General features: G+C 34.0%; 2 protein-coding genes across 3 annotated transcripts; both read right to left on the bottom strand.

Annotated features, from left to right (window-relative positions):
• Positions 1-1,228: 1,228 nt before the first annotated feature.
• On the bottom strand, positions 1,229-3,732 carry LOC110718279 (polygalacturonase-like). The gene is made up of 4 exons (XM_021897117.1): positions 3,272-3,732; positions 2,445-2,734; positions 2,071-2,299; positions 1,229-1,662 (listed from the first exon to the last, which is right to left on the bottom strand). The coding sequence occupies exons 1-4, from the start codon at positions 3,713-3,715 to the stop codon at positions 1,444-1,446; spliced, it is 1,182 nt and encodes a 393-aa protein (XP_021752809.1). The 5' UTR covers positions 3,716-3,732; the 3' UTR covers positions 1,229-1,443.
• Positions 3,733-8,924: 5,192 nt separating this feature from the next.
• LOC110718277 (uridine-cytidine kinase C-like) lies at positions 8,925-23,665 on the bottom strand. Of its 2 annotated transcripts, none has more exons than XM_021897115.1 (12): positions 23,426-23,664; positions 22,028-22,383; positions 21,219-21,333; positions 19,773-19,968; positions 19,550-19,663; positions 19,260-19,433; positions 18,233-18,427; positions 17,429-17,551; positions 17,212-17,354; positions 17,003-17,126; positions 16,437-16,709; positions 8,925-9,422 (listed from the first exon to the last, which is right to left on the bottom strand). In XM_021897115.1, the coding sequence occupies exons 2-12, from the start codon at positions 22,365-22,367 to the stop codon at positions 9,213-9,215; spliced, it is 2,007 nt and encodes a 668-aa protein (XP_021752807.1). In that variant the 5' UTR covers positions 22,368-22,383; positions 23,426-23,664; the 3' UTR covers positions 8,925-9,212. The 2 variants fall into 2 exon arrangements, with proteins under 2 accessions (XP_021752807.1, XP_021752808.1); XM_021897116.1 differs by lacking the exon at positions 8,925-9,422 and adding an exon at positions 15,808-16,076 and having other exon boundaries at positions 23,426-23,665.
• Between the last annotated feature and the right edge of the window lie 617 nt (positions 23,666-24,282).

A 24,282-nucleotide genomic window follows, 5' to 3' on the forward strand; every position in this document is an offset into this window, starting at 1 on the left:
TCATGTATCACGCTTGATGCACCATAAAATTGGAAGTATAGACAAAATTTGGACTCACATACAGGTGCTCTCCTTGGCATAGAGACTTCTTGTCTAGCTAGCTCCTATTCCAATCTCGTTAGACATAAGAGTTACATCTTCCGTTCTCTTTTATTTGACATGTTTCGTTCTTCATTCATGTTTGCCAACACATAAATACAATAATTAAAATCTCTAATCGTTAATAAGTAAAATAAAATAAAAATAAAAAAGGGGAGGGGGGGTGTAGGTTGATACTTTAAAAATTACATTGAGACAATGATTTAATAATATCTCACATGACTGTATCTCTTTTCTTATAATTATAAAAACAAAAACGAGCGAGTAAATAATAAAAAATGTGAATAGTGTTAAAAGTCAACACGAGTTAATCTAAAAGAACCAAGAAGTTCTCTGGCTAGTGTGCAAATCAAAACATGAGAGAATGGCATACGCAATTTGGTAATTGCAATTGTAGTGGGATCACTTTCTTTTCTGCCCTTTTCTTGATCATATTTTAGAGGTCTTCTCTTCTCAATGGTTGAGTACTCAAGCTACCACAGTCCTCAATTTTTAATAGATGCACTCCCTTTATTTCTGTTAGTTGATAATATTTTGAAACTTTATAATGGAATATTCCAATGACCAATACAAATGCAACTTAATATGAAGTACTTCATTGATAAGTTTGAAAGTCAAACAAATTGTCCCGTGGGATCTTGTTTGAGACACTTTGGTTTATACCTTTTAAATATTGACTTTTTATATAAAATATTTACTTCTTCCATTCCTTTTTAATATTAAGTTAATAACGTTTGAAATTTACACCATTTAACACGTATTTCACTTTTGTAATTTATAAGTTAGAAAAATACAGTCATGTGAGATCTTAAGAGATTTGTCTCAATAAATACTTCCAGAATATCAAATTTTATAATTTTTACTAAATGATATTACATTATACGTAATTAGACAGTATAAAATATGTATTAGCAAGCGTGCGTGAAACTCCTAATTAACTAACGTCACAATTGTTAAAAAGAACATATCAAAGGAAGTATCTAAATACGAGTATATTTTATGTATTATGCATTGAAGATTATTGTGCCAAAAATTGGTGTAAACAATTTAAGGAAACAAAGAGAGTATCATTTTGACTTCTACGCTTACACTATGTCTACCATAAAACAATTTTGGAAAGGGAGGGTTACTATGTATGAATGGCATGCAAAATCTCCTTAAACAAAGTACAAGTTCTTCAAAATGTAGATTAGCATCCAAACTCCTATAAACGGGTTTGGCATAATTACATTAATGTAGATTAACTTACATATAAAGTAAACAATGTGCTTATATTATACATACAAATATAGCACACTTGTGCAAAACATGCATACTATAGGTACATCATGTGCACACTTGTAGCTACAAACAACCCGTTGGCACTATCATACCTTTTGTAGATCCATCGGCATAAGTACATGATGAAACTGATGGTTGGTCTTTGTAGGTGAGCTTTACATTATCTAATATTATGTTTTTACAAGGATGTTCTGAGCTACAATCAAATTTTACGGCGATTTCTGTTGCTGATGATCCGTGAATATCTTGATATATGATATCACTAATTTTCACCCCGGAAACCTGTCGTATAAACAAAATATGTCAAAAACAAATGAATACAAAGTATATGCAAGACATGAATCATAAAATGCCCTTAATATATATGTTTTTACCTTCACCTAAGGACATAAAAAAAATGTAACCATAAATCACTAATTTTTTTTTTTTATATAAGGTGATAAACTTTAATTACCGGATATCAAAATTAAAATAGTGTTTCATGTCTTCATCTATTCGATCATTTTTAAATGCAACTAGTTAACTAAAATTGCTTGAGTTTTTTTTTATTTTCTTTTTTTATCACCCTGTTGCGACTAAAAGTGAGCGGATGGAGGAAAAATATGTTGTTAGAAACTCCTAATACAATGGAGGTATATTATAACAAGATTTGTTAAAGCAAAGCTAAGAAATTAAGGGTATATGGCTCACCTTTCCTGGACATCCTACTTTACTGGGGCAGTAATTTTGGTCAATTAATATAGGATTTTGTACATTAATCATGTTACACTGTTGGAATACAACATTCTTCACAAATCCATTGCTAGGCCTCCCCCAAGACTTGATCCTTACACCATTTTGGGTGCCAACAAATGTAACATTTTTAACGGTCACATTTTGTACGCCCGCCTCATTCATTTCTTTTGCTAAGCTCCCAATGCTGCATGAAAAAAGCACGTCAAATACATATTAGCACTTATTCGAACTTATCTAAACTGGACAACACTTATGTCGCAACATGTATGTAATAGACGTATGATGTAATATTCATAAACATAAAATGGGTTTGAATCCTTGTAAATTACCTGATTCCGTGACCAGGACCACACAAGACATTCTCAATCCAAAGAGCTGATGTGCCGCTGCCCACCGAAACACAATCGTCACCGGTGCTAATCTTGGAGTTCAATATAGTTACACCATTTGAGCTTTGTACGTGAATGCCGTCTGTGTTAGGGCTGTTATTAGGAGCAAGCACTTTCACACTTTGTACTTTCACATTATTGCAACCAATAAACGCAATGTGGAATAATTGACTGTTTAATGACGTCAACCCTCTTATAACAATATTATTGGAGTTTGAGAACGCCAAAATCTGCACAAAAAAAAAAAAAAAAAAAAAAAAACCACAGTATAATAAACCTTTTGTTTTGGAGAAAAAAAATGTCAAGTCATCACAATGCTTTTAACTATGTATTTCATCTGATTCATAATATTTAAATATGTTCCTTTCTCATTTATTTAAAATGCTTTTAACAATTTGACTTTATTCTAGTTTTAGCAAATTATGAACCCTCTACCACCTTACCCCTCTTACACCACAAAATTTACAACTTTTCACTCACTCACCCACTATTTTGCATTTTCGCACATTTTCTCTTTTTATCTATTTTTTTCCCACATTCACATACATTTCTACACACTCGATCACTCCTTTGTCTTAATTTATGTACATATTGTAAATGTTAAAAACATTACGAAACATATCGAGTTAATCTAAGAAATATTTCTAACAAATAACTCAATAGCCCTTGAAAGTATTGTCTTCATGTAATATATAATGAAAACAATTATTTAAACTTGCTAGACATTGACCATAGCAATGAAAGAGTAATTCATGTAGCTAGCTTACCGTAGCACCTCCTGGGCAACCACCCTTTCCGGACATCTTGCAATTCCACAAATCAGCACCTTTTCCATCAAACTTCCCTCCAGTTATAGTAACTCCATTCACTGACTCAAATGATAGCCAAATCGCCGAGTCCTTAAGAGCTCGATAATCAGATGGCGCGACAATACTGCCCTTAATATCGATATCAATAGTGGTACTTCTACACTTCCTTCCATCGAATTTAATGGCATTTTGGATTAAGTACCTTCCTTTAGGCACTAGGATTTTCGATTTTCCTAACGAATTACAAGCTTCATTCCATGCCTTAACAAAAGCCTTGGTTGCATCCGTTTTCCCATCGGATTTCGCTCCTAGGCTCTTCACATTGTACGCTGATAAACCTATTATGAATGTAGGGAAAAATATTAATAAGAGTACAAAAAGTTTCAACATTACGGTTATCATTATGCAATAATATTGACTTTTGTATGTAGTTTGTATTCTAGGTATTACTGTAAAAATGTTTAACGTTATATATGGAGTTGAATGATGGAAAAGATGATTTAGTTAAAAATTATCTAGTATTTTATGTTAATTAGTTACTTGTTACAACAAAAGCAAGTAAAGATCACAAGAAATTGTCTATAGATTTAACTGCCACAAGCTAATTAAAAATCATTAAAGTAAGCTACTATAATTAAGATGGAGTAACAAGTTTGATTCCTTTGATTAGCAGAAAAGTGAAAAGGTGTTACATGACATATTAAATGTTGAGAAACAACATTTACGTAAATATGTAACCACTGCAGATATCAATGCAAAAGACTTGTCAAAAATGATAAGGTATAGACGTATAGTAATTCCATGTGACCAGCCAAGTACAATTGATAAGGGAACCTCATAACAAGCTCAAAAACGATATAAAGAATAGGATTATTTTTCGAATGTGTGTCCATGCGCATACAATAATAATATATAATAAACAGATCTATATTAACAAAAATATTAATCTTAAAAAAAGAAGATTCAATTGCTATTTATCACGAGAGGGAAAAAAAAATAAAAAGTTAGTATGCACTCTATAATTATAATTCTTCAAGCTCCACCCTTTTCTTTTTAATTTACACTCTTATTATTATAATAAGGGTTATTTTGATATTTTGACAATGGAAAAATAAAGTGTTACATACGAAATGTGAAGTATGTTTTAATATGTGTCCATGGATACATACTAAATAAACGAGAATAATAACAATATTAATTATAATAGTCCGTACTTAAAGCGGGGAAGGAGGGATGAATCAAGAAACTGGGTGATGCATGAACAGTTGACTTAAAACGTAGATGACAAGAAAAAGAGAATTGCGATAACTCAGGTTAATTTTTATTTTGGTGTTACGTTGTTTAAAGTCAATGCACAATTGCACATGTTATACATAAAAAATTATGCTTTAAGCTTACGTTTTGGTTCCTGCATATGGTTATATGACCAATTGAATTGACAATTTGTATTCTGTTAGGCTTTAATTTAGTATTAGTTTTTTGTTACAAGTTTGTTGGGATTATTCGTTTTTTATGCTTATGCGATGACGATCATGACATACGATTTATGTCATATATATGGTATTATGGTTGCATGCAACTTACGAATTACATTGAATAACTATTACTTGTATCATTTTTTTTGTAAGCAAGTGTGTATGATACAGTACTATTATAGTACTATGAGTACAATCATAATAAATAAGGAAGTATAAAACTTTTGATGAAAACTTGTCGAGCAAAAAAATTAATAGGGAATTTTAATTGCTAATAAAGTGATGAACATAAGTAGTACTCGAGCTCTAAATGATTAGAACGCGCTCATTTTACTGTAAATAACAATCCCATAAATGAGTGCACATGCACCACACACTTCCTTGTATCGAGTTGACTCAACAAGTCAACGAGAATTAAGATTATGTTGTTGCCTTTTGTTATTTTCATTCCTTTGATATTAATTAGGGTGGCTAACGCGCATATTCGGAAAGCTCTTTTGATTAACCTTATGTCATAACTTTAGTTGTTGGTATGATAAATGAGAGAAAATATATAAACAAATATTTTTAGGAGTATAAATGTAATCACACTATTTTGCAGAGTTTCAAAAAAGAGGCAATTAACATTAATGAGGGCAAATAAGTAAATAAATATTTTAGAGGGTATAATCGTCCAAGCATTATTCATAAGAGTTTACTAATTTGCATAGTTCCAAAAATGTAATCACACTATTTTGCAGAGTTCCAAAAATGTAATCACACTATTTTGTTGGTAGGGATGTGACTATGTTCAAATCTAATATTATATCATATCATATCATATCACTAATAAATAAAGCCGGTTTCGCAGCCAGGCCACGAGACAACGACATTTGACATTTCAGTTTTTCACCAAGTGTCGAGCCACGTAGACGACAGACAGGTATTATTGTGACATATATGATGCTAAGTAAGCGAATTTTGGATAGATTTTTTACAATAAAAGTGTTGTATAGAGTTTTATTATCGATATACTTCTAATACATCTTACATACAAAATTAATCATAAATTTTAATAAATATCTTATAACTCGGTTCTATTTCCATCATAAAATTCGTTTTAAAAAGTTCTTTAAAATAGGATCCATTTATAATATATTAATTTATTTATAAAATAATAGAGCATAGGCTAAAAATAAGCTTTAATTAGTAATATAATTTTAGTCAATGTCCAAAAAAAAAAAAGGTTCTATAAATATAATTTAAGTTCAAAAAATTTAATTTCAAGTTAATAATATCATAGATATCTATTTACATTAATCAGTAAAAATAATTTAGTCAATGTCAAAAATAAAGAAATATAAGTTATACAAAAATAATTTAAGTTCGATAAAAATAATTTCAAGTTAATAATATCATAGATATCTATTTACAAACAAAACTACAAAAAGTACACTATTATATAAATAAGCAATATGATATCGTATGTTTAAATATATTGCTTATCAAAAGGGATTATATAATCGTATTTAACATTCAAGCCAAAACATTTAACCTAAAATTTTATCAATAGTACAATTTGGGCATCGACTGGGCACAAAACTAGTAACTAATATATAAAGCTAAACTTTTAGCCATACCACGAGACATCGACACTTGGTGTTCCAACTTTTCGCAAGTGTCGCGCCACATTGGCGACAAATAAATATTATTTTGACATTTAGGATTTATTTGAATATATTTTTTTGTGAATAGGATAAAAAAAGTTGGATAGATTTAGTAAGATAAATGGTTATTTTAGTGTTTTATTTTCAATAAAATATAGATTTAGTAGGATTAAAAAAGTTTATTTAGAGTTTTATTTTCAATAAAACTTTTGGTTTAGAATGTTACTAGATGAAGCCCGTGCGATGTACAGTTTATTTGTATTTCTTAAAACAAATAATTTTTTTGTATGTATGTGATTAAATTTGTTATTTTATTCGTTGTATGTAGTTATCATTTGATATTTTTATTTTAAAATAAATTGTGAGTTTATATTTTAATAAAATTCATAATCATACAAAATAATCTTTTATATTTAATTGAATTAAACTTTAAAATCTCATTCGTCAGTTTTGCTTATGTGGTATTTGGATTATGTATTTTTAAAAAAAAATAACAAATCTATTATGTGATTGGCTATAACTAAAAATTATAATCCTACATGGCGCGTTAAGAAAATTTTATTTTACGTGACTCTCTAAAAACTCGGGAAAAAATTTCCCTTTATATATTCAGCTTTTCAATAAAATACCAATATTTCTATATAAATGACGAATCCAGAGAGGTACAAAAGGGGGAAAAAAAAATTCAAAGAGAACTGTTATTATATATAATCGTTCTCTTAAGTCTTAACATGCAACTAGCCTTTCCTTAGGTGTTCAGAGAAAATAAAAGTGATCACAGCTTTAGACAACCGTTCTTTTTGGTTGTACATTATTACTTCTAATTTTTTTTAGATTGTCAAGTGATTATTAATCCATGAGTAAAAAATTCAAATAACATATATATTTTAGATAAAAAGTTTTATTTAAAAATTAAATAAACAAACCGGACATCGCACGGGCACAAAACTAGTCACTAATAATTAAAGCCGGTCTCGCAGCCAGGCCACGAGACATCGACACTTGGCATTTCAGTTTTTCGCCCAAGTGTCTCTCCATGCCACGTATTAGATAAATAGGTTTATTGTGACACATATGATGCTAAGTAAATGATATTTGGATAGATTTTTTAAGATAAAATTGTTGTATAGAGTTTTATTATCGATAAAATTCTAATATTTGATATATATAAAATTAATCATTACATTTAATAAATATCTTATAACTGGGTTCTATTTCAATCACAAAATTCGTTTTAAAAATTTCTTTAAAATAAGATCTATTTATTATATATGTAATTTATTTTAAAATAATAATTAAGAATCAGTAAAAATAAATTTTAATCAGTAAAAATCATTTAAGTTTGATAAAAATAATTTCAAGTCAATAATAACATAGATATCTATTTACAAACAAAACTACAAAAATTACACTATAATATATAAATAAGCGATATGATATCGTATGTCTAAATATCCTAAATTATCAAAAAGGGTTATATGACCATACATTCAAACCAAAAAGTTTATCCTAAAATTTTATCAACCATCTGGGCATCATCTGGGCATCGTCCGGGCACAAAACTAGTATATATAAAGGGGAGTTTTTTCCCGAGTTTTTACAGAGCCACGTAGGATTAAATTTTCTTAACGCGCCACTTAGGATTATGAATTTTAGTTATAACCAATTAAATAAGAGATTTGTAAAAAAAAATTAGAATAAAATAATTTAAATGCCACATAAGCAAAAATGACGAATGAGATTTCAAAGTTTAAATTGATTAAATAAAAAATATTATCTTTTTGAGATAATGAATTTTATCTACATATATAACGAATGAAAGAAAATTAACAATTTATATATTCTGGTATTCTTGTATTGATCCTAGGTAGATAGTGTTTGTTATTTTTTGTCTGCTTGTAATCTCTGTCATTTGGTAGTTTGTTCAGTTTTTTTTTTTTTTTTTTTTTTTTTTTTGGAAATACCATTTTAGTTCACTAGTTTGTACAGTTAAATTTCGTGAAAGTTGATCTCTGGTTACGCTCCATCTCACCTTTATTTGAAAAGGAAAATAAAAAAGACAAAAGCTTGAGGCTTCAATAAGTTCTTTATGCTACTTACAACTTCGTATCAGAGCTATTAATTGAAAGATCATGAGCTGATGAGCCTTAGAGTGTTCACAGGTTCTGTGTAATCAAACCATCAAGAGCGATTTATCTTTTATCGCAAACAAAAAGTAATGTAAGAGAAACAAAAAATAAATTAGCCACTATCTTCCTAGGATCAATACAAGACTACCGAAAACATGGGAAGATTGTGAGCGTAGTCACAGGAATACATGATATCAAATAATGGAAAACAACATTTCCTAAAATCTCATTACACATCGCATATATATATAAGCTGAAGAAAATCTGAAGCGGAGCAATATAGTTCAGATCGCCAGAACATAATGACTGTTATCTTGTTATGTTTTTTGAAATGGGGGGTTGGAGCCAGTGAGCATGGTAGTCCTGGGTGTAAAATATACAATTGACTTCGCATAATAAGTTACATAACCACCATGATCCTCATGCTTTGTGTTTATAATTATTGCAAGTAATTGATTCTATTTACATAAACTGTGGGCGTTACAGGCATCACAGCAGGATCCTCTATACCTGTACAAAAGTTATATTTGTGTAATTACAGACCAAACTCTCAGAAACTAAACAGTAGTTTCATCATATATCAGTAGCTTTATCCAGCCGTTTTTTGAGCTAATAAATTTGAAATTGCACGATAGGAGAACAAAGGAAACTACTTTAGAGAGGGAAGGCTTTTAAACAAAAGAACTCCTAAACTTCCAAGAGCTACAGCCACGACAACAGGGATGGCAATTGATACAGAATCAAATGCGCTGCCTGTTCTGTCATGGTGGGATTTCTCTCCAAAATACTCGTGAAGAAGGCTGCTCAGTGTATCTAACTGATGCATAATTTGGCGTTGCCCTCTTGAAACAAGCATCACCTGTTAAAAAGAAAGCATTAAAAAAGAAGATTGCATTAATGGCAAAACTATAGCACCACACACGGCACACAGTGCAATTCTTTGCATATTCCATCAGGTGAAGTGATTTTTGCTAGCAAAACTACAGTGGGAAAAGAAACTAATTGTTTATTCCCCCCCAACTTCTATTTTTAGGGTAGACGAAGCATTAAAAATTGCCAATTGCAAAATTGACAGATATAAGATTCTGGGTACATCTTATGGCAGAGGACTGGAGACAAATTAAACTACCAAGTCATAATATGATGTAGATATTTCCAGGTGAATCACAATGGAAGCCATTACTAAACTCCATTACAATGTGAAAATCTGGTATTCTATTTTCAGTCAGTCAAAAACTGATTGTCCAAATTGTCCACTATCCCACAATGTTATTAGTGATAATGGTTTATTTCTACCCAAAAATTTTGCATCGGTTCTGAAGTTAAGAAAAATCTAATATGTTCAATGTGTTCTCATGACATGCTCTAAAGATATATATATAGCTGAGGCATGAGAACCAGAAAACCTGGCACTTTCTCTCCACTCAATTACTGATGTGGATTTAAACCCCTTAACTTAATAAAGAATCTAAAATCACACAAGTAACACAAGCCCTTCGAATTTCCTAAGAAAATCGAACAACTTAAGAATAACGAACCGGATATGACTTTGAAAACGACCACTCCTGGAACGAATTCAACGCCTCTCAAATTACCTAGACCACTCCTGGAACTAAGTACTTTGATGAACAAAACTTAGACTACTCCTAGAACTAAGAATTGAACGTTCTAATTATCAAAACAACTCCTTGAATTGAAAACTAGCAAAAGAATTTGTAAGCAATTAAGCAAAACAAACAATAAACTTGTATTGAATTTTCTGGTTTTGGTTGTGTATACAAAGCCACGAAAAATCCCTTATTTATAGACTAAACTAACTATTCCTAAGTCTATTCGAACTAGGAAAAAAAACCCTAGCCTTGATCCCCAAGTATCCTAGATAGAATAGGAAAACCAATTCTAATGGAACTAGGAAACTAGTAATAAGACTAGTTCTAATTAAACTAAAACTTCTTAAAACAATTCCTAATTGACTTAGAAATTATTTTAAACTAAAATAACAGAAATTAAGAAGATTCCTAATTGCTTAAACCAAGAAAAACCCTTTCAAGTGAAAGGTAAAAACTTGCAAGCAAAAACTCTAGAAAAAACTAAGTTAGGAAAATCTTTCTTTTCGTACTGCCGCCGAACCACCACCTCACGCGCTGCCATCATCGACACGCGCCCCACCGCCGTGTAGCTGGACTCAGGCCGGAGCTAGGGAGCCGGCGCGTGGCACCCAGATCGGCGCGTCGCCGCCGCTGCCGTCGTCGGAACCCAACTGGACCTTGACTTCTTCTTCAATGGCTGCGCATGTTAACCATTCTTGATTCTTTACTCCAAGCTCAAACCCTATTGGCCTTAAAACCAATATGATTGGCTCTTCAAAAGAATTTCCCTCTTGATCCACATCATTCTCCCCCTCTTCAAAAGAATTTGTCCTCAAATTCGCATCATCCATGTAAGGAGAACAATTCCATGAAACCATCCAAATTCGACGAATACAAGCCAAAAGAACTATTACCTCAACGCTAGCAATTTTAAGCAATGTAACAACATCACCACGAGCAAGGCAATATTTTAGAAACAACCAATTCTCAATTTGGTCCTTGGTCTTCGAAGTTGACCATAAGAACACTTTAGGCTTCATGATATTTTTCTCATGTATGACTAACAATTTCTTCTCTTTATGCATGCCTAATGAATCCACCACTTCTAAAGAAACCATTAAATTATTATCTTGATTCACGAATGGCTCCTCAATAGTATCAAAAACCTTTTCCGACACCACCATTGGTAGATCATTATGAATAATCTGATCTTGAACAACGTCACACACAATTGGAACATCAATTGTTTCACTCACCTTTTCTTCGAGCTCTTTAGCACCTACATGTTCCTCTTCCTTATCCTTTTGACAATCTTCCTCCATCTCTTTAACTTTAACGCGGCATGGAATAATAGTTAAAGGAATAAGTTTGAACCTCTTGTTTCCCACCTTGACCGAATATGTGTTGGCCACACCATCATGTTTAACATGTCGATCAAATTGCCATGGTCTTCCTAAAAGAACGTGACAAGCACTCATAGGAATCACATCGCACCATAATTCTTCCTTGTAATTGCCAATGGAGAAATTCACCAAAGCTTGTTGTTCTACATGAAAACCCATAGAATTATCTAGCCAACCCAACTTATATGGTTTTTCATGATCTCTTGTAGGAAGTTGGAGTTTAGTAACCATCTCTGTAGACGCTACATTGGTACACGAACCACTATCAATGATCACCCTACAAGTTCTATCAACAACTTTGCATCGAGTATGAAACAAACTATCTTGTTGACCTTGAAAAATAATTTCTTCATGTAAATTCAGTCGCTCCATAAGCATATGTTTGTTACCAAAGCCAAAATCTACGTTATCATCTTCATGTTTTTTCTTCTTTTTATGACCTTGAAGTAACTTTGCAAATTCATCCATAGATTTTCGGATCCCTTCCTCCATAATTATGTGAAAAAAACAGAAATAAAAGAACCCTTATCCACACAGGTATATCCCACAAAAATCGCAACACAACTTGGAACAAAATCGCACACAACGAGCAGTAAGTATTAAATCGGACCAAAACTGACACAGTTGCGGAAAACAGTCCAGTTTAATAGCAAACGAACTCGAAAAATTCCGAAATTTCACAGGCAGAAATTAGACAAAATTTCACCCAAAATCAAAAAAAGAATCACCTGAAAAGACCTTGTAACGAAGGAGAACGAGCCTTCTGAAGTTGACAGAAAAACTGGTTATCCGAGAACAAGTGCGATTTGATGAACGAATTGTTGAACGATCAAAACCCCTGAAATCTGATACCAATTTGATGTGGTATCACACAAGCTCTGATACCAATTTGATGTGGATTTAAACCCCTTAACTTAATAAAGAATCTAAAATCACACAAGTAACACAAGCCCTTCGAATTTCCTAAGAAAATCGAACAACTTAAGAATAACGAACCGGATATGACTTTGAAAACGACCACTCCTGGAACGAATTCAACGCCTCTCAAATTACCTAGACCACTCCTGGAACTAAGTACTTTGATGAACAAAACTTAGACTACTCCTAGAACTAAGAATTGAACGTTCTAATTATCAAAACAACTCCTTGAATTGAAAACTAGCAAAAGAATTTGTAAGCAATTAAGCAAAACAAACAATAAACTTGTATTGAATTTTCTGGTTTTGGTTGTGTATACAAAGCCACGAAAAATCCCTTATTTATAGACTAAACTAACTATTCCTAAGTCTATTCGAACTAGGAAAAAAAACCCTAGCCTTGATCCCCAAGTATCCTAGATAGAATAGGAAAACCAATTCTAATGGAACTAGGAAACTAGTAATAAGACTAGTTCTAATTAAACTAAAACTTCTTAAAACAATTCCTAATTGACTTAGAAATTATTTTAAACTAAAATAACAGAAATTAAGAAGATTCCTAATTGCTTAAACCAAGAAAAACCCTTTCAAGTGAAAGGTAAAAACTTGCAAGCAAAAACTCTAGAAAAAACTAAGTTAGGAAAATCTTTCTTTTCGTACTGCCGCCGAACCACCACCTCACGCGCTGCCATCATCGACACGCGCCCCACCGCCGTGTAGCTGGACTCAGGCCGGAGCTAGGGAGCCGGCGCGTGGCACCCAGATCGGCGCGTCGCCGCCGCTGCCGTCGTCGGAACCCAACTGGACCTTGACTTCTTCTTCAATGGCTGCGCATGTTAACCATTCTTGATTCTTTACTCCAAGCTCAAACCCTATTGGCCTTAAAACCAATATGATTGGCTCTTCAAAAGAATTTCCCTCTTGATCCACATCATTCTCCCCCTCTTCAAAAGAATTTGTCCTCAAATTCGCATCATCCATGTAAGGAGAACAATTCCATGAAACCATCCAAATTCGACGAATACAAGCCAAAAGAACTATTACCTCAACGCTAGCAATTTTAAGCAATGTAACAACATCACCACGAGCAAGGCAATATTTTAGAAACAACCAATTCTCAATTTGGTCCTTGGTCTTCGAAGTTGACCATAAGAACACTTTAGGCTTCATGATATTTTTCTCATGTATGACTAACAATTTCTTCTCTTTATGCATGCCTAATGAATCCACCACTTCTAAAGAAACCATTAAATTATTATCTTGATTCACGAATGGCTCCTCAATAGTATCAAAAACCTTTTCCGACACCACCATTGGTAGATCATTATGAATAATCTGATCTTGAACAACGTCACACACAATTGGAACATCAATTGTTTCACTCACCTTTTCTTCGAGCTCTTTAGCACCTACATGTTCCTCTTCCTTATCCTTTTGACAATCTTCCTCCATCTCTTTAACTTTAACGCGGCATGGAATAATAGTTAAAGGAATAAGTTTGAACCTCTTGTTTCCCACCTTGACCGAATATGTGTTGGCCACACCATCATGTTTAACATGTCGATCAAATTGCCATGGTCTTCCTAAAAGAACGTGACAAGCACTCATAGGAATCACATCGCACCATAATTCTTCCTTGTAATTGCCAATGGAGAAATTCACCAAAGCTTGTTGTTCTACATGAAAACCCATAGAATTATCTAGCCAACCCAACTTATATGGTTTTTCATGATCTCTTGTAGGAAGTTGGAGTTTAGTAACCATCTCTGTAGACGCTACATTGGTACACGAACCACTATCAATGATCACCCTACAAGTTCTATCAACAACTTTGCATCGAGTATGAAACAAACTATCTTGTTGACCTTGAAAAATAATTTCTTCATGTAAATTCAGTCGCTCCATAAGCATATGTTTGTTACCAAAGCCAAAATCTACGTTATCATCTTCATGTTTTTTCTTCTTTTTATGACCTTGAAGTAACTTTGCAAATTCATCCATAGATTTTCGGATCCCTTCCTCCATAATTATGTGAAAAAAACAGAAATAAAAGAACCCTTATCCACACAGGTATATCCCACAAAAATCGCAACACAACTTGGAACAAAATCGCACACAACGAGCAGTAAGTATTAAATCGGACCAAAACTGACACAGTTGCGGAAAACAGTCCAGTTTAATAGCAAACGAACTCGAAAAATTCCGAAATTTCACAGGCAGAAATTAGACAAAATTTCACCCAAAATCAAAAAAAGAATCACCTGAAAAGACCTTGTAACGAAGGAGAACGAGCCTTCTGAAGTTGACAGAAAAACTGGTTATCCGAGAACAAGTGCGATTTGATGAACGAATTGTTGAACGATCAAAACCCCTGAAATCTGATACCAATTTGATGTGGTATCACACAAGCTCTGATACCAATTTGATGTGGATTTAAACCCCTTAACTTAATAAAGAATCTAAAATCACACAAGTAACACAAGCCCTTCGAATTTCCTAAGAAAATCGAACAACTTAAGAATAACGAACCGGATATGACTTTGAAAACGACCACTCCTGGAACGAATTCAACGCCTCTCAAATTACCTAGACCACTCCTGGAACTAAGTACTTTGATGAACAAAACTTAGACTACTCCTAGAACTAAGAATTGAACGTTCTAATTATCAAAACAACTCCTTGAATTGAAAACTAGCAAAAGAATTTGTAAGCAATTAAGCAAAACAAACAATAAACTTGTATTGAATTTTCTGGTTTTGGTTGTGTATACAAAGCCACGAAAAATCCCTTATTTATAGACTAAACTAACTATTCCTAAGTCTATTCGAACTAGGAAAAAAAACCCTAGCCTTGATCCCCAAGTATCCTAGATAGAATAGGAAAACCAATTCTAATGGAACTAGGAAACTAGTAATAAGACTAGTTCTAATTAAACTAAAACTTCTTAAAACAATTCCTAATTGACTTAGAAATTATTTTAAACTAAAATAACAGAAATTAAGAAGATTCCTAATTGCTTAAACCAAGAAAAACCCTTTCAAGTGAAAGGTAAAAACTTGCAAGCAAAAACTCTAGAAAAAACTAAGTTAGGAAAATCTTTCTTTTCGTACTGCCGCCGAACCACCACCTCACGCGCTGCCATCATCGACACGCGCCCCACCGCCGTGTAGCTGGACTCAGGCCGGAGCTAGGGAGCCGGCGCGTGGCACCCAGATCGGCGCGTCGCCGCCGCTGCCGTCGTCGGAACCCAACTGGACCTTGACTTCTTCTTCAATGGCTGCGCATGTTAACCATTCTTGATTCTTTACTCCAAGCTCAAACCCTATTGGCCTTAAAACCAATATGATTGGCTCTTCAAAAGAATTTCCCTCTTGATCCACATCAATTACTCTAATTACAATCTTATAACCCCTTCGCCCAACATATAATAGTTACTAACACTACAAATGTCACTTTTCTGAAATGATAATTAATTATGCTATTTTTTTCCAAATTATATCCTCCCTCGTCTCTTGAGCTCTTTGCAAAATCCCCTGCCTTAGAATGGGTTGCTTTTGACAAAGATAGCAAGACATCAAACGTGTTGTGCAAGGACTATTGGCACCTATCCAGAAGCAATTGAAGAATGTAGGTGACTTAGTAATAAATAGGAGTTATTAACTCACAATAATATTTCCAGAAATAACATTTCATAGTGCAGAGGCTGCCAGGATACTTCATTGAAGAAATTCACCAATAATAAACATCTGTGCCTTCAGATTTGAGCAAGCTCTAAAAAGGATAATTTCTTAAATTCTGGTGGCTTGAACAATGTAAAGTATATGGTCAAACCACATTAAACCTTAATTACAAGTGGATTAGCAATGTGACTCTTTAGCAGACGGAGGGACTTATAACAGGAGTGCAAGTTAACTTCAACCAAAAAACTGAGATTATAAGAGGATTAAAAAATCAAACACAATACCTCTTCAATAACTTGAGAATCCTTGGCCAATTGGGAAGAAGATGAGGAATGAGGTAATGGTCCACCAGTCATTGGACCATTGCTTAATCCACCAGCCATAAGAAGTTGAGGTGTAGAACCATTACAGGCTTCAGACTGTAGAGCCAAGTTTTGTTGACTAGCAGATACCTTCCCAAGGGAAAAATTTGAGTTCAGTGCTTCAATACTAGATTTTAGCTCATCCATTCTCTCATTCAGCGTGGATATCTGCTCTGAGAGATGAGTCACAGCTCCCTGATTGGAAACAATCCATAAGTTCATGAATTAATTAATAACTTAAGTCTTTAGCAATTGTAAAAGCATAGAAAACACACGATCAGACAGTTCTTATGATATTAATGATTACTCTCAATGATGATAAGTTCATTAAAGCACAAGCCTAAAGGTAAAGTAAAAAAATAAGCAAACAAATGTGTAAGCTTTCTTTTTCATTCCTCCATCATATATCTGTAATTCAAACAACTAGTCAAAGACATTACTATATGATATATAGTGCATTAAAGTTATTAGAAGCAGGTTGTACGAACTTGGTTTGCAACGCCAGCGGGTGACTGGGGGACATGTCCATTAAAACTTCTTTCAGCCACATTGAGCCTTGTCATTTTGGACAAATGCTTCTCTCGGTGTGTTGAAAATGAACGTGAAACATTCCTGTCAAATTATAACAAGAGATGTTTCCCATAAGCCCCAAAAACAAATAAAAACAAAGAAAATGAAAAGACAGATGTGATAGAACCTTGACTTGTGATGGGATGGACTATTAGATTCGTTCAGATATTTGACCTTCCAGTCTGCAGAAGCTCGAGAAAGTGCCTCTTTAGGACTGGAAGCTACTTCATCGTCTATGCTGAGCCTTGTCTTCAAATCATCTGGCAAAGCCTGTAGATGATTGGTTGTGTTAAGTAGAGAAATACAAGTTCAAGCAATAAAACTTCAGTTATAAGAAGTAATACCATGACATCATTTACAAGTTTCTCCAGCTGGATTTGTTCAATGTAAGTACGTGAGACATATGAACCATCCAAACCCAGCTGCTCTGCTACAATCTTAATATATGAACGATCTTTTCCTTGAACCTTCAAAAAAAATAAAGTTCTGAAAACACAACTAGAAGCACCCAAATCAACTAAAGGCACATGTGCATGGAACTTTGTCTCATGACATTTTACCACTCGGGTCAAGTAACTAAAGATAACATCACATTGTAGTATCAAAAGTTTTTGACTTCTAATTATGAAATTGATTAGCAGGCCAGTCATCCATTAATAACTGAAAGTACACAACAGAAAAATGGAAGCAAAAGAGGATATAGCTAGCAAGAAAGTTTATATACAAGTTCACATATTAATATGAGATGTCTCCCAAAAATATTATCACTCCCTCCATCCTATATTTAAGGGTTTTTTTTTTTTTTTTTTTTTTTTTTGGACAAGACATCCTATATTTAAGTTAACAGAAGGAGATGGCACCAAAACAGGGCAAGTTTTATTTAAAGTAGAGAGAAAAATTTAACTGATTAGGGTATTCTAACTTATAACGTTGGACGGCAATAGATAGTATGTGATGAAGGGACTAAGACATTGTAATTGGATCTCTCTTGATAGTCGATACGCATAATTACACCGTTATTCTAAAGGTATTTTTGTATGATCATGCTCAATCCTTTATTATGCAGCAATGGGATGATTTAAATATCATATCCTTATACATAAGCATTAAAATCGTAGCAAATGAAAGGATAGCTAAAATGGTAATACCTGGATGTACTTGCGGTTTAGCTGTTCTAGCCAATCAATTTTCACAATAACCTTATCATCAGAGAAAACATGGCTTCTTCTTTTCAGGATAGCTGCAATAGTGTAACCCAAAGCCATCAAACCACCAAGAAGACGGACACTGACTTCAAAACTGATTCTTGGCGATATTATGAAGGGAGTGTCCGTAACCCATTCCTGAAATCAGCAAGTAGAACTACTTGAAGAAGAGGCTCATCTTCACATGCAAACCTCCTACACTCCAAAAATTCCCATAACAGATATAAATAGGTATAGTCATAGTTATCTACCAGTAATTATTATCATCATTAATTATATTCACATGTAAGGTTGTGCAAATCATATCCTAATTGCTTCTAAGAATCTACTCCTAGCCATTGTTTATGGTGCACATTTAATTCTAAAGTGGCCCAGGAAAAGGTCACTTTTGGTTCTTTACTTCTTTGTGTTGTTATAGAAATTACAAGTTATGGAAACTAGCTTCATCACAGCAGAAAATTCCAGAACATGGGCCTTAGAATGCATAGATCAACTTGACTGGGATAACTGGTTTTGGGTTAAGAGTAGTAAAGATTAACAAAACACACACACACACACAAAGACACACACAGCCAGTGTTTCTGGTGCGCATTTAATTCTCAAGTGGCCCAGGAAAAGGTCACTTTTGGTTCTTTGTGTTGTTATAGAAATTACAAGTTATGGCAACTAGCTTCATCACTGCAGAAAATTCCAGAACTGGACCTTAGAATGCATAGATCAACTCAACCGGGATAACTGGTTTTGGGTTAAGAGTATTAAAGACTAACCAAACACACACACACGCATGCACATAACCACACACACACACGTGCCCAATTTTACTTACTATGATTTTTTGTTAGATTTATCATAGTAAGGCTTAAACTCACAGCACAGTCAGGACTCTCAGGAGACATACAGAGAAAATGCATCTGAAATGAATTTAACAGCAGTCAAGGGACAAGAAAGTGATTAAAAGAAGGCCCAAAACCTCAAACATAAGATTGTATTTTCCATCCCTGTTCCTCATTCTCAGGTATGACTGGCAAGCTTCAGGATCTTCACCAGGTGGTAGAAGGTAAATATCATACGTTTCCTCCTTAGTTTCCTTGTGTTCCTCTGACATCACTGATTTGATTTGCTCATCCTTCACAATCTTTGTTGACTACAACAAGAGAAATCTCTCAGTACTAAAGATAAGATGAAACATCAGTGTTATGTATCTGAAAATAATCAACATGGTAACTGGACCAAAACAGAAGCGAACAACGAGCAGTCAACCTTCAAAATATATGTGGGGTTCTGAAAGCCAGTAAAAGGATTAAATTTGTTGACAATCTTTATATGAGCTGTTCGAAGATCAGGCTCAATAAACGCCTTATACATAGGATACACCTGCCATAGTGAACCACGATCAACTTTCACAGTACATAAAAATGTTTCAAAACAAACATGTAGTATTACACAAAAACTTTAATATCAAACAAAAGGAACAATAACAAACTGTTTCAGAGATCTGATGAATTATTTCTTCAGGATCCTGCCCAGCACGCTGAATGTCCCGTAAAACACGTTTCACTAAGTCAAAATGTACTCCGCCAGTAATAGACACACGAAGATCCAGGAAAGGCCTCAACTTCTCACTTAATGCATAAATACCCTCGATGATTACTATACGAGAGCTGGGTACCTCAACTGTTCTGCAAAATAACCAAATGTTAAGCAAAGAGACCTAGAAGGAAAAGTAATTTATATATCATGACAAATCAAATTCAGTGCAAGTTGCCAAGAATTATAATTTGACAGTTTTCACTATACACATCCCAGAAATAATAAGCCAAAGTAAGAGGAGGAATGAAGCCAAAATTTGAATCATGCAGTTCTTCACTTTGTTAGGTTTCAAGTTTTTATTGGTATAAGATAAGATGAAGGAAGATGTCAAACAAGCTTTGCAAAAATTAAAACTGGAACAGCAACAGAACTTTGAAAATTCCTCTAGATGTGTGACAAAGTGCTTACAGAAAAAATGCCTACAGCTTTCTCAGTGATATTCTTAAGTTTGCAAAGATGCCACCAGTATCATAGATGCTTGGCATATTGATCCACAGGATAAAGGTGATCTCCTAAGTTACAATTATAGAGGTAGCACACAACTCACTCTCACAAACCATAGAAACATGGGAATGGATGATTGAGATAAGAATGAGGGGACACATCTATCTCAGCACCTTACATAGTGCTACAGAATCAAACTACACATCCATCTCTATTCTGAAAAGGCTTGTGATGGAGCACTTAGATTTTATTGAGGTATTCCCAGGCTAGAGAGAATGCAAAGTCAGGATATCGAATAGCTCTTTTGGTGCCAGGCTACATCAAGGATCAACTTTGTGTCCTTTCCTATCTTCTACAATTTTAAGAAAAATTCTTTTCCATCAGTCTTTTGAAGAAATTTAAGCATATGTACAAATATTTATGTTCCATAAATATATTTACACAAAATGTTTCATACATCTAAACCTCCCAAGACTTTTCATGCAGTTTGCAGAGAATACTGTGGAATGCCCTAAAGCAGAAGCGTATTGTTGTGTCTCCCAAAAAGGTCATAATTGACACAATACAGATTTATCAAAGTTTGATGCAGAATAGCTCCTTGCAAAATTTCAGTTCAGTGAGCCAAGAAACTGATATGTCTCAGCTGGCCCAACAATTGCACATGACATATGGTTACTATTTTTATTAACTCTGTGTATGCAATATTTGAACATTTTCTTAGCTGCAGAGCTTTTATGTTAACACAAAGAAGGACCATGCATATCTGTTGTAGAGTACAGCAGCTATGGGAAATATATGTGACAGGCTTCCTCATCTTTCAACTTTCAATCTAATCAAATGGAAGTTGGCTATATAGTAGAAATGTTAGCAGAGAAGAAAACAACAAGATGCCAACCTGTAGCCCGTGCGAGAGCTAGACTTGAAATCATATATTGGGACCTCAATAGGCTGACCTGCTCTCAGATCTTGTATATTTTGAAGCAGTGTGTCGTAATCTGTCAACCGTGGATCTGGTTCAGGATAGATATATTGTTAGCACCAGATTTCATATGTATAAGTGAGAAATATCAAGTTTTACTAAAATGAAATTTTTTATCAAAATACCCACAGCCAGGGAAACAAGTGTAGCAAAAAAAAAATACTCTCCCACCCACCCCCCTCAACTTCTGAAAAAGGGAGGGTTGAAGGAAAGACGCACGCACCCACACGCCCGCCCACACGCACACGCATGCACGCACGCACGCCCACACACACACACACACACAAAGGTCCTCTCATAACTCAATTGTTTCATCTTGATAATAAGCATGCAAGTCCACAAGACCTATTTGTGCACCAAGGTCCAACATAATCATGCATAGGATTTATAGGTTTGAAATTTGTGACAAGACATCAAAAAACGGATGATATATGCAAGAGTCATACTGAAACTTTTTGTTCCCTACAATTTCATTTTGTTCCCCATAAAATGCTCAACGCTCATATATAAGCATGGCATGAAAGTATAGCATTTCAAAAGCAGTGAAAATCTCCAAAAGAAGCCAAGTTTAATACTCTAAACGTATTAGCAATATGCATTGTGTGTATGGTTTTAATAAATCCATGCTCTCGAGTAGAATAAAACAATACACATGAAAATTATTTTATTAGCCAACATGGAGTGCTCAAAAATCAGATCAAGAGAGGATAGATTTGAGGCCAGACCATCAAAATTCCCATCAATGATTCGGCTGGAGTCATTATAGTTGTCCATTGATATAACAGCAATACTAGGCATAAAGTTGAGCATCTTTTCAGTAAACACAGTCTTCCCTGCACCTGAAGGACCAGCAACTCCAACTAATATTATTCCTTCATTATTCTGGGCTAACAACTGACAAGCACGGATCACAACAAAAAATCCCTTCTCAAATTTTAAATGGGCGTCAATTGGGACAATCTCATAGCGATCGGAGTCCTTTCTCTTCACTAACTGGACTTGATCCCTCAAGAGGTTAGACCGCGGCCGAGGTGATTCAAATCCATTTGCAGCATTTTCACCCATATCGGCTGTGAACAAACTGAAAAAATCATAGAGATTAGACTGGCAATCAATTAATCACAATGCTCGTTACCTAAAAGGCTCTCAAATATTTAAGTTAGTATACATTTCTGTCAGCAATGAGTTCATATGCTGCCACCTTCAATTTAGTCAGTAATGACAAAGGTCATATATAAATGCATTGTTAAGTGTATGAAAGCTTATAGTATCTGTGATCAAGTTCCAACTTGCAAGATATAATATAACAATTTTATGGATGATGACACTGCATGTCTTAGTGTTACTACTTAGAAGCACTACTTCTGAGTTAGAATCAATAAATAGAAGAATAATATAATATCTCCTGGAAATTACACTATACCGCGTTTTGCCAGAATATTATTCATCTAAACAGCCTACATAAAATCAAAAAAGTCTCCTCATAAACAGATTGAACACCATCAGCCCCCCTTTACTGGTAAAGCCCTTCAACCTCTATTCTAAGTTCATCCACCCCTATCCCCTAATGTCTCCTCCCCTAGCAACTCTCCTCTCTCTCGTCTACCCTGAATCGTCTCCTTCTGCCGTGAACTTTCCATATCTCATCTAATACCATAATCCTCTTCCTCGTTTTTCATATCCCCTCTTCATCTTTGTCCCTCATTCTATGGATGATCTCAATCACTTGAATTTCAAGATTTCCCCCAAAATTTGCAAAATTTTCGCCTCATAACATAGCTTAAGCAAGGTTTTATTACTATCATAAACTAGAAACAATAATCTAATTCAATTCAGTACTCTTACAATTACCATCAAAAAGAAACAAATGAATCAAATAGTAACCACAACAGAATCAAAATTCAAGTAACAAAAACCATTAACAAGTACCCAGTAATCTTAATAATGAAATAATCGCGACTGATAATACAAAAATTAAATAAGCAATGAAAAATTAAATGAATTGCAGTATACCACAAACTTAGAACACACCCAGAAAACAAAACTCCTAAATAAGAGATAATGATCATGAAACACTCAAAAAAATCAAACATATAAAGATCATTGAACTGGGGTTGCGATACCTTGGAATTAATGTGTAGATTCGGATTAAGAAGATGATTGAATTGAAGGAATTGTGTGTGAAGGAAGTTGACAAGTTGTTAGAATTAATAAAGATGTTCTAGATTATATGAATAATCGTCCACTACACAAGTCAACAGTGGTCTACGTGCTTCAGACCTTCGGTGGTGGTGGACCGTAACAATTTAAGATACTCTTCCATATTCCTCCGTTCTCTTAATATTGTAATTTTTGGGGTTGAGGGAGCCCCAATTAATTAGTTAATCTTGATGATAAACCAAAAAAAATCGTTTAAATACCAATAGATAAACACTTTTTTTTTTGTTTACCTTGAAAATAAACTTGTATTTTCTCTTTGAAGTTTATCCATTTAGTTAAACTAGTATTTATCTTTTATTCCTTTCAAAAAAAAAAAAAAAGTATTTATCTTTTGTTAAAAAAAATAAATAAATAAAAAACTCCGTCGAAAGAAAGTCGTCTCTCCGCCGCGAGCGACTTTTCTCCATGACGACTGCCTTGGCTCCGGTGATGGCCGGCGACCTGATACAGAAATGCTCGACCCTTCGACTTGATGACGATGAAGGAGGGTTGATTGATTTAGGAGACATAGAATGCGAAAATTCGAACGAAAACATTGACCTGCTATTAATTGGGCGATTATGCACAACTCGTCCATATAATGTTGAAGCCTTCAAAAGAAGAATGATGAAAGTCTGAGCTCCGACTAATGATCTTGTGATTAGGGTTATTAGCCCTAATTTGTATGCCTTCCAATTCTTCCATTGGAAGGATAAAGAGAAGATTTTAGAGGGCATAGCGTGGTGCTGGGAGAATAATTTGTTAGTCTTGAATGAAATTG

Source organism: Chenopodium quinoa, unplaced genomic scaffold (genome assembly GCF_001683475.1).
Source record: "Chenopodium quinoa cultivar QQ74 unplaced genomic scaffold, ASM168347v1, whole genome shotgun sequence".
NCBI lineage: Eukaryota > Viridiplantae > Streptophyta > Magnoliopsida > Caryophyllales > Amaranthaceae > Chenopodium > Chenopodium quinoa.